Genomic DNA, 12,378 nt, shown 5'->3' on the forward strand with positions numbered 1-12,378 from the left:
TTTTCATGAGGAGTAAGGACTACACTTATCCTTGTGTATAAGACCAACCATTTAGAACATGGTTAAGGTGATGCTAGTTTAGTAAAATGGTCATTATAGGTTCTCCTCCAAGATCCATTGCATTACTAGACCTGGGTAGTTGCCTACATTTCTATTACCAGGCACAATTGCCTCTTGTTGGACAGTTCTTCAGAGGCCATGCATTTTGAGGTAGACCTGGATTAGGAAAATGAAATGTAAGTTGTATAGAATAAAGGATTTATGTACAATGTACTTAGAGTATCATGTTTTTCTATATTCAGAACACACACACACACACACACACACACACACACACACACACACACACACAGACCCTTTTAGATAGATAAAAGAAAAGAGGGAATAAAATAGATATGAAACATTTCTTATGGTGCTATAAAATAATGACAGACAAATCACAGCTGGGATACTCAGAACCTTATCCTTTGGCCTTGCTACTATATGCTTCAATAGTCTGATTAGTTCCAGAATAGCTGTTTTTCACTGGGAATAATAATCTAGAATTTAGGCAGTCTACTAAGTGGGTTTCTGAATAGCCCCAATCTTGCACTGGAAGCTAAGTATGTTTCTGGCAAGCTAGTGGTCCATATTCTACAATGGAAATGCTGATTCTGCTATCAATGGTAGAAGCAGGAGTGGAAGAACTATCAGGGTAAGTGAACTCTGGTGGAAGGAGTGAAGGCCAGGCAAACAAAAGGAAAGAAAAAAATCCTTCCGAAATACTACGTCCTGAAGGGAGCCATGCATTAGGCCTGGCCTAGCTGCCTTGAGAGGCATGTGTCAGGTTTTTCAGATTGAAGTCCATGGTTCTTGGAGCACAATGTGCCTTTCAGTTCCTGAGAGAATGATGCACTCCTTTAGGTCATGGAGTCTCTGTGTATGTTCCTTTACAAGTCAAGGAAACATAAAAGCTTGGCAGGACAATTGGTCCTAGACACTAACCTTGTATATCCTGTATAGCTTACAAATGTCATTGTATCCTGGAAACTACAACTGTATTAATCCTGGTAATTGCCATTATATTGTTTTTGATCAAGGAAAAAATGGACTCATGTTCCAGGATGTTCATAGCTGTCTTATTTGTAATATTCCAAAGCTGGAAACAACCCAGATGTTCCTAAATGAAGAGTGGATACAGAAAATGTGGTTCATTTACACAATGGAATACTATTCAGCTACTAAGAATGAGGATATCATGAGTTTTGCAGGCAAGTGAATGGAACAAGAAAATATCATCCTGAGTGAGGTAGCCCAGACTCCAAAGGACATACATGGTATGTGCTCACTAATAAGTGGGTATTAGACAAAAGGTACAGAATACTAAGGATTAAACCCACAGAATTTAAGAATTTTAATAAGCAGAAAGGCCAAGTGAGGATGTTTCAATTTCACTTGGTGGGAGGTGGTGGTGTAGAAAATAATCATGGGAGGCAGAAGGAGGGAGGGGTCTGGGTGGGAGAAGGAGGGGAAAGGGGGAACAGGATTAGGTGTGGAGTGGGGTGACAGGAGAGAAGCCCAGAAGGCCAGCAGAATGAATGGAAATATACAGCCTCAGAAGGTGGGCGTTAGGGAGACCCTCTAGAAAGTGCCAGAGACCTGGATGGTATGAGATTCTCAGGACTCAATGGGAATGACCTTAGATGAAATGCCCAACAGTGGGGGCCAGGGACTTGCAGAGTCCACCTCCAGTAGATAGACAAGGGCCTCAAGTGGAGGGATGGTGTTAGCAACTCACAGTCAAAATTTCTCACCCAAAGTGTTCCTGTCTAAAAGAACTGCAGGGACAAAAATGGAGAAGAGACTGAGGGAAAGGCAGTCCAGTGACTTGCCCAACTGTGGATGCATCTCATGGGGCGATACCTTACTGATGCTATGGTATGCTTATAGACAGGAGCCTAGCATGGCTGTTCTCTGAAAGACCCGACCAACAGCTGACTGAGACAGACAGATACACCCAACCATTGGACTGAAGACAGAAACCCTAATGGTTGAATTAGGGGAAAGATGGAAGAAGTGGAAGAGGAGGGCTACCCCATAGGAAGACCAGCAGTCTTAACTAACCCAGGCTCCTGGGAGCTCCCAGAGACTGAGCCACTAACCAGGCAATGTTCACCTATAAAGCAGAGGACTGCCTGGTCTGGTCTCAGTGGGAGAAGAAGTGTCTAATCCGGGAGAGTCTTGAGGCCTCAGGGAGGGGTGAAGCCTAGTGATGGTGGATCATCCTCTTGTAGACAGGGGGGAGGAGAAATGTAATGAGGAGCTGTGGGAGGGGAGACTGGGAGGTGGAGGCAATGGCTGGATTTTAAATAAAATTTAAAAAGGCTGATTGCTCTCAATAAAATTGTTCCAGCCTTGGTTGCTCTATGGCTCCTCCAACCTGGCCTGATTTAATTCCCCATGACCATGTCTGGTGACCTTGACCCAGTAAGCAGGTGAAGGTTCTTACGCCTGCCCTGCCCCTATGTTTTAAAAAAAATTTGGGCTGATACCTGAAGGAGCAGCCACAGCAGGGTGTGTCTTTCCACATCAATTTGTTGCAAGTTGACATTAAAACCAATTGTAATTCTCTCTTCTGTCTCTCTGTCTCTGTCTGTCTGTCTGTCTGTCTGTCTGTCTGTCTGTCTGTCTGTCTCTGTCTCTATCTCTGCCTCTGTCTCTGTCTCTCTGTGTCTGTCTCTGTCTCTATCCCTCTGTGTGTATGCACATGCATGAATTTAACTTGTATTTTTTTCCATTAATGGAGAAGAATACATGAGTGTTACTGTGAATATGTGAACATCCATGCTGTTCTAACCTGCAAGTGAATCACCACTGAAAAAAATCTGACGTAGAAATCATTCAGTTATACAGGTGATTTGTATTCTGCTTTATAATGGGGACTGGGAACATGAAATTTAGAATTTTGGGATTGTATTAGTGTTCTTTTTATAATCTCTGATAAATGGTTTTCATCAACTGTAAATAATGAGGTCTATCTATCTATCATCTATCTATCTATCTATCTATCTATCTATCTATCTATCTATCTATCTATCTATCTATCTATCATCTATCTATCTATCTATCTATCTATCTATCTATCTATCTATCATCTATCTATCATCTATCTATCTATCTATCTATCATCTATCTATCAATCTATCTATCATCTATCTATCTATCTATCATCTATCATCTATCTATCTATCTATCTATCTATCTATCTATCTATCTATCTATCATCTATCTATCTATCTATCTATCTATCTATCTATCTATCTATCATCTATCTATCTATCATCTATCTATCTATCTATCTATCTATCTATCTATCTATCTATCTATCATCTATCTATCTATCTATCTATCTATCTATCTATCTATCTATCTATCATCTATCTATCTATCTATCATCTATCTATGTATGTATCATCTATCTATCTATCTATCTATCTATCTATCTATCTATCTATCTATCTATCTATCTATCTATCATCTATTATCTATCTATCTATCATCTATCTATCTATCTATCTATCATCTATCTATCTATCTATCTATCTATCTATCTATCTATCTATCTATCATCTATCTATCTATCTACCTACTTATCTATCATCATATTTCTATTATCTACTTATTTATCAACTATCTATCTACTCTCTATCCTCTATATATCTATGATCTCTCTCTCTCTCTCTCTCTCTCTCTCTCTCTCTCTCTCTCTCTCAATGTATCATGTCAAGATTGATCTCATACTGAAATGAAACCTTTTTTCATTTTCGAAGTAGAGACTCCTATACAACCCAAATTGTTTTGGAAAGAATGATGATCTGAGGGAAACTGTGTTATAAGAACAAGCCTCGCGATTACATGTAGACAGTATAATTTTTACAGCTTTTATATTTTTCTGTTTTTCTTTTTTGTTTTTTTGTTTTTTTTTCCCTGCAAAGTCATTTTGCAGTACTTTAGTAGTGGAAAGAATCTGAGCCACATTTATCTGGCAATGATATAACAACTATTCACCATGAGTTCGATTTTTTTTTTCTAATTTGATATCATTTTCCCAGCTCTGTTCATCCCTTGGATATTGTAGAGGAATTTTAATCCAGCAACATGGTTGAATTAAACAGGTTACAGGTGAAGACAGACAAACCAGAGAATGAGAAGGAGCCTGGTCCTCTGGCTCTTACAATATTTGTACACCCTCTTCCTTGATGTTTCCTGAGTCATAGGTACAAAGTTGTCTTGTAGATACAGCAACTGTGGTTGGGCTCATATAATTCTGGGATTATAACAGAATGCCAGAGTTATTTTGAAGCCAAGGAGAACAATTCAGTCAGAATCCAGGAGAAGCCTGTTTGAATCAGTTACCTTGGACAGGAACAGCTGTTGATGACACCAGAGGTTATTCCATTTTCTCTAGTTGTGTAAAGAGTAGCATAGAACATGAATGTATAAAAGTTCCTTGTTAGGGTGATAGTTCTTTTGGTGATGCTTGGGATGTTATAGAAGGGTCTATTTATTTGGTAGTTTTATTTCTGTTGTTTAGAGAAGTCTACAGACTAATTTGCAAACTGGCTACAAAACTAAACACTTCAATTAGCAGTGTTTAATGATTCTGTTTTCCGAAGTCCACACCAAAGCATGTTGTTGTTTGTATTCCTGTTGATGGCCATTCTGATTAGGTTGAAGAGGAGTCTTAATAAGCAGTTTCAACCAGTATTTCCCTGATGTCCATAAAGGTCCAATAGTGGGTACTCCTATATTGGTGGTAGCCAATTTCTATGTAATTGGACTAAAGGCCATTCTGTAGGAAGGAAATCATGTGTGGTACTGTAAACCTAGATAACTACCTAGTTAGTTCATGAAGAGAACTACTACTTCCATTTTACTAAACCATCATAATGCCTGTTTGCACCCTTAATACTTATCCTTATATCTACAGATAAGCATATTTATCACTGCTCATCAAAGAATCTTCTCTAAGGAACAGACAGAGACATCTACAGAAAACTAATACCACCCAAAATGCAAAGATCATGGGGAGCCCAACCACAGTTGCTATATCTACAAGACAACTTTGTACCTATGACTCAGGAAACATCAAGGAAAAGGGGATACAAATATTGTAAGAGCCAGAGGACCAGAGAATCTACTGTGAGATCATGTCTCCTAGAAACAACAAGGAAGCTTAACACATAAAACCTCAAAAGTATTTCTGCTAGACTTTTGGGATAGCATTGGAAATGTAAATGAGGAAAATACCTAATTAAAAAAAAAAGAATTGATAAAAACACAGCACTAATAAACCTGCTAACATGAAAGAGGAAATTCCATAACCTATAGAGAAAGAACTATAGACAACCAAGGAATACTGAGAGTATAAAAATAGACTTCTCCATGAATGAGCCTCAAGTGGTCAACCCTGAAATCATATGCATACAAGTAACACTAAACAGCCTGAGATAATAATATTTTTATATTTTTATATTTGTGTGTGTGTGAATAACAAAGAAAAAAGAATCCATGAATTTGAGAAGGAGCCAGGTGGGGACACAGTGGAAGAATTAGAGGAAGGAAAGACAATGAAAAGAAAGAGGGCCGTGATGTACTTATATTTTAATATATTTAATATATTTTAATTTAAACCTTACTATCCTACGTGCATACAATATATATGGTCCCATATACTATCTCCATGAATACTTAAGAAGATAGTTTGGTTTCAGTGTCTAGTCAGCTTTATCTTAGTACTCAGATAGATGCTTAAGTCCTTTCATATCCATACATTTATCTATATCTTCCATACATTCCTTTGTGACTCATTTAAAGCTTTTTTAAAAAAAAAACTTTTATTTTTTTTCACTATCTTTGTTCCCCTCCCAGTCAGTGCTACTACACATTTCCTCATACTATTCCTCCTCCCCCATCTCCAAGAGGATGTTCTCCCTCCCCCCCTCCCCCACTCCCTTGGGTCTCAAGTCTCTAGAGGGTTAGGTTCATCTTCTCCCACTGAGGCCAGACCAGGCAGTCTTCTGCAGTGTATGTGCCTTGGACTAGCTCATGTATGCTGCCATGCACACTGGGAAATGTCACACACTCCGGTCAGGTCTGCTTGACAGGCTGAAAAGCCTGGGTGCCAGTCAGGAGGAAAAGAGTTTCAAGGAAACTCACCTCCTGGAGCTTTGGCGTTCTCATTTACTGGTATACTCATACCCTATTCCAGCATTAGTCTGGTGTATGGAACTATGAGCTTAGAATCAGGCAGAATGCAGTAAGGAAGTTAACCTATTCAGTAACTCATTAAGCATTATAAAAGATGGAGCCAGTAACTCAGAGCTGGTCTGCAAAATATTTACCAAGGACAGTAGCAAATTGCACCTAAACAAGGGAATAATAGAGCCAGGGAATCCCACTGAGATAGAAATCTTCAGTACAGGCTACATTGCATATTAGAAGCAAGTTGGTAAATTCTTCTGACAAATGGAGAATTTCCAGATACTTAAAAGTTACACTCATATAAGAATTTAGCAAGGCCTAGGAGATAGGGGGTTGTGGTATTGCATTATTCATGAGGCCTGCCAAATACAGAACTCCCTGGTACTAGCCTTCACAAAGTTCAAAGGTATAGCACTAGAGTGTGAAATCCTTACCTGTCACTAAGCTGACCCTAGGCAGGACTGCTTTATCTTCACTGTAAACATTTACTTGGTTCCTGTAAGTCCTTTTGTAGTCATTCCTTTGTTTTGTATCAGGTAACTTCAATGTACCTTGCCTGCTGTGACTTCCAACCCCTTGTATTTTCTGTACTATATAAGATTGGTGTTCACTTTGTGACAATACATCCAGATTCTGCACAATCTCGCATTTTGATCTGTCTGTCACTCGCCAACGCCTTGTCCACCTGTCTCAGAGACCTGTTCCACGCAGACAAAGGGACCCAGAGGGTCTGCGGCAGTATGCTACCTGCTTGGCTCAATTTCTGAGAGATCTCAGGGGTCCTGGTTAGTTGAGACTGCTGGTCTTCCTATGGGGTTGCCCTCTTCCTCAGCTTCTTCCAGTTTATCCCTAATTCAACCACAGGAGTCCCCGACTTCAGTCCAATGGTTGGCTATAGGTATATGCATCTGTTTCAGTCTACTGCTTGTTGGGCCTCTCGAAGGACAGCCATGGTTGACTCCTGTTTGTAAGCACACCATAGCATTAGTAATAGTGTTAGGCCTTGGAGCTTCCCCTTGAGATGGATCCCAAGTTGGGCTGGTCACTGGACCACTTTTCTCTCAGTCTCTTTCCATTTTTGTCTCTGCAGTTCTTTTAGACAGGAACATTTCTGGGTCAGAATTTTTGATTGTGGGATGGCAACCTGTAGTTGATATTTCTGGTTGTCAACTTGACTATATTTGGAATGAACTACAATCCAGAATTGGAAGGCTCACAGGTGATCCTAATTTGGAGGCTGGGAGATACAAGTTTCTGACCTGGATCTTGGCATGGAGATCTTGAGGCATAGTGGCTATGAATACCAGAATATTATGACAGGGAGATCTCTGAGTTCAAGGTCATCTGGGATTAAAGGCATGGTGGCACACACCTTTAATCTGGGCTACACCTTCTGCTAGAGACCTACATAAGGAAATTGGAAGATAGAAGATTTACTTTCTCCCTTCTTCAACTGCTTGCCTTGTGGGACTGAGCAACTGCTAGATCCTTGGATTTCCATTCAAAGCTGCTGCGGACCATTGTTGGGAGTTGGACTATAGACTTAAAGTCATCAACAAATTCCTTTACTATATAGAGACTACCCATAAATTCTGTGACTCTAGAGAACCCTGACTAATACACAACCCCATCCCTCCACTTGATGCCCTGTCTTTCTACTGGAGGCAGACTCTACAAGTTCTCTCTCCCCACTGTTGGGCATTTCATCTAAGGTCCTTCCTTTTGAGTCTTGAGTCTCTTTCCTCCCCAGTCTCTGGTACTTTCTAGAGAGTCCCTCCACCTCCTACCCCTGAGGTTGTAGAGGTTGCATATTTCCATTCATTATTCTGGCCCTCTAGTCTTCTCTCTTGTCTTCCTTCCACACCTGATCATGTTCTCTCTTTTCCTTCCCTTCCCGTCTCCCACCCACGTTTCTCCCTCCCCTTTCCCCCTGTGATTGCTTTATTCACCTTCCCAAGTGGGACTGAAGCATCTTCACTTGGGCCCTCTGCTTCTTATCTTTATTGAGTTCTGTTGATTATATCCTAGGCATTCTGTACTTTTTTGACTAATAGCCACTTAATATTGAGTATATGCCATGCATGTCCTTTTAGGTCTAAGCTACCTCACTTTTGTTTTAAAGCTTCTCTCTTTGACTTGTCAGGATTGTAGGTAGCTATTCCTTTGCACAAATAAGATCATATTGGCAATCTAAAGTCTCTGTGGTTTCATTTGGTCAGTATTCCTCTGTGGGCCAATTAGCTGTGGGTCCCATAGTAGCAGCACTCATGTAGATGTTTATACATGAAATAAGGATATTTCTAACAGGAGAAAGGTGGACTATGCTTAAGTCTGCAGAAATAAACTTTTGAAAGTACTAGTGACAAATATAGAAATAGCCGAGTGGAGTATAATTTCTAACATTCCAAAATGCCAGTACGGAATTGATATTTTCTATTGATACATTGTTTGTATACAAGTGAACTAAGTATTACCTTGTACCAGAGAAAAGGATTAAAATGAAGTTAATGGACAAAATTAAACTAGGGAGAAAGAAGACAAAATGTTAGAAATTTAAAATACTTGGTCTACCTCTAAGTTTGAGATGCAAAAACAAGGATCTAGAAGTATAGGAGGCTGTATTTCGAGAGTGGGTAAGAATTGACTCTGCATCAGAAAGTAATAACAACTTTTGTCTCTATCAAACACTAAAGGACTTCATGTGGAAATAGATAATGATGGCCTGGAAACAACCAGAATGCTCTGAGCTTCAGGTATTGTATAGATTCATATTCTTCTCTGTGTTTACTTTAAAAGACACAGGAATTATAGATGCTTATGAAGTAAACTAAAAGGCCTAGATGCTTATAAATGCAGCCTGCCTCCTTTCTCATTTAGATCTACCTAGCACACTGTGAGTCACTTCAGGGCAGTCAGACAGCCATTAAGGTGTAAAACACAACTGAATAGTCATGAGAAAAAATGTCAAGTCTCTCGTACATTTTGAAGAAGAAGCTGATCAGACTGTCAGGATTCCTACAATCACTGTTCTGAAATATTACTTCTACTCTAAGTCATAATTTCTCTAATTATGAAGGGCAAAATAACATGGTAGCATGTTGTTACTTATGGTAGTTCCCAGTATCAGACAAGATAGTGTATTCAAAAAAAGTATGGTGCCATACACATGGTTGTTACTGGTTCTGGTTTAGTTTGGGTTCTTATTGTCACAGAACTCATTAGTCATGGACTGCTGCAGAGATTCTTTGGCTCTGTCAGGAAATCTTGAAGTTCAGATATGAGTTGTGATTGGAACAAAACAAAACAAAACAAAGCAAAGCAAAGCAAAGCAAAGCAACGCAACGCAACGCAACACAACACAACACAAAACAAAACAAAAAACAAAACAGGATGTGTCTCTTAATCTCCAGCATAGGTTATGATTTCCTCCAGACCACAACCTTCATCAGTCTGAGTTACAGTGTCTTTTCTACTTCACAAAAATTACATAAGCACAGTACTCATTTGGATATCAGACCAGGTACATTTTTCTAATATTTACATTATATATAGTAAAGTATAAGACTTAAAATTACTGACTGCATTAGGACTTCATTAAATTCAGTATCCATTTTGTATGGCACACATATAGTAAGCCTTTGTTCATTGACCACAAATAGCTTTACAGTGAGTTTATAATGTTTTTCTAGATGCATAACAAAGGGAATGTGAAGTAGATTAGTTGGAGAACAATGTCTTCTATAGATTATAAAAGATAAATCAGTACAAACAAGGGACAAAAAAATGGACAAGCAGTGGCCCAAAGAGAAGAGTACACCATCATTATGAAGCGTTTCATTGCATAGCAGATTAGTATTGCATTGCAAAATAACCAAAATGTCAGACTTGGAATGATTATTTACCATCTGCTTTCAGCCCCTTTAATTTTAAAGACAATGAAATGGGAGGCAGGCAGTGAGTGGTGTGCAGAAGGGATAGAAAAATAAAAACACCTTCCTTGAGTTCTTGAAGACTTGGTCCTGGGTCCTGATTGTGTTTTTTTCTGTCTCCAAATTTAGTGTTCTATTTACCATGCAGTGAAGTATGGAAAGACAACAGTATAGAAATGATCTTCAAATATCAGCTATGTAGTAATTTTAATAAACTTTACTATAAGAATGAAACTTTATGTATTTTATTCATATAATCTATTGCTTTTTGTTCTGCATCCTAATTATCATTTCTGATCTTACTCTGATACTTCTAAATCTTGTCTTGTAACCCTTTGTTCTCCCTGGACTGCTATAAAGTGGGATGCCATTATGGTTTCTGCAATATCTTCTCCCTTTACATGGAAACTGTGAATGGAGTTTGATAAAAGATTAATTATGAGACACATTAATCAGAGTAATAGTACTGTACCAGATTGCTAAAAGGGTATGAAAAAGGAGATCACCAGAAAGTTCTGATGTTTGGGAAACACGATGTGCAAGAGCTACTACTGGGAGAGAAATCAGGGGTTCTTCTCATTTCATTAATTTCATGTGTATCATTTACAGAGAGTCTTTAGCCTGTTCATAGCCTTTATTCAGATCAATTATTTGTTTTTTTCTAATTCTTATCTGTAAACATTTCCCAACTTGTATTTGGATAAAGTTAGGGAATAGAGGACATGATGTGTAGTGGCTCATGGTATTGAATGGCTGACAAATTTCTGCAAATAGAAGTTATGCTGAGATATATTGGCTCTATGCAGGAATGTGTTTTGTTTACAGTCTGAAACTGATTCAATTACTAACTACAGAGAAAGCTTGGTTGGTTTTGTTGTTGTATTTGTTTGTTTGTTTGTTTTTTATTCTCTGCCTTTTTCAGGTTTTGTTGTATACAACTCTTTTTTTCCCCACAGCAATGGATAAAGCCAATCACTCTGTTGTGTCTGAGTTTGTGTTCTTGGGACTCTCCAATAGATGGGGAATCCAGTTGCTTCTCTTCCTCTTTTCCTCCATGTTCTACATAGCAAGTGTGATGGGAAACCTCCTCATTGTGTTTTCCGTGACTGCTGATTCCAACCTGCATTCCCCCATGTACTTCCTGCTGGCCAATCTCTCATTTCTTGACCTTGGAGTTTGCTCTATTGCAGCACCCAAGATGATTTTTGACCTTTTTAGAAAGCACAAAGCCATCTCATTTGGAGGTTGTATAACTCAGATCTTCTTTATTCATGCTATTGGGGGCACGGAAATGGTGCTTCTCATAGCCATGGCCTTTGATAGGTATGTAGCCATATGTAAACCTCTTCACTACTTGACCATCATGAGACCACAAATATGCATTTTAATTTTGGCAGTGTCCTGGGTCCTTGGACTTATTCACTCAGTGGCCCAACTAGCTTTTGTTGTAGACTTGCCCTTCTGTGGACCTAATATATTGGACAGCTTTTACTGTGATCTTCCTCAGCTTATTAAACTTGCTTGCACAGAGACCAGTAAATTGGTGTTCATGGTCACAGCCAACAGTGGACTCATCTCTGTGGGATCCTTCTTCATACTCATCATTTCTTACATCTTCATTTTGGTGACTGTTAGGAAACACTCTTCAGGCAGCATATCCAAGGCCCTCTCTACTTTGTCGGCTCATGTGACTGTGGTGGTTTTGTTCTTTGGACCATTAATCTTCTTCTACACTTGGCCCTTCCCTTCATCACACTTAGACAAATTTCTTGCCATTTTTGATGCAGTTCTCACCCCTTTTCTGAATCCAGTCATCTACACATTCAGGAACAAGGAGATGAAGGCAGCAATGAGGAAACTCTGCTCCCAGCTTGTGAATTACAGGAAGGTCTCCTAAATACCTTATAAAAACAACAAAGGCAACTCTACACTCAGTGACAATGAGGAAAATAAAGTCAGTCACATTTCAGTTTTTTATTAACGATTTTATATATCAGATTAAATTTAGGAGTTTACCAAGTTATCTAATACCTTAATAAACATGGATAAGGGGATTTAGAAATGGAGTTTTTTATGCCTCAGATTCTGTGCTGGATTCTTCATATCAAATATTTAATAGTCAGAGTGATTCTATACAGTATTTTACCTTGATGATTTTTCAAGATAAATTAAGAATATTTTCTTTAAATTTATGATTGTTCCCTTT

The 12,378-nt window shown here is 38.8% G+C and overlaps 1 protein-coding gene across 1 annotated transcript; it reads left to right on the plus strand.

Moving 5' to 3' along the window:
• Positions 1-11,130: 11,130 nt before the first annotated feature.
• Positions 11,131-12,069, plus strand: LOC110289417 (olfactory receptor 4F15-like). The gene has a single exon (XM_021155612.2). It carries the CDS (start codon positions 11,131-11,133, stop codon positions 12,067-12,069), a length of 939 nt encoding a protein of 312 aa, XP_021011271.1.
• Positions 12,070-12,378: the final 309 nt, after the last annotated feature.

Source organism: Mus caroli, unplaced genomic scaffold (genome assembly GCF_978045245.1).
Source record: "Mus caroli unplaced genomic scaffold, Mus_caroli_1 scaffold_2, whole genome shotgun sequence".
Lineage (NCBI taxonomy): Eukaryota > Metazoa > Chordata > Mammalia > Rodentia > Muridae > Mus > Mus caroli.

Excerpts from the sequence above, each read along its gene's own strand:
- LOC110289417 (XM_021155612.2), top strand. The coding sequence starts at position 11,131 with ATGGATAAAGCCAATCACTCTGTTGTGTCTGAGTTTGTGTTCTTGGGA.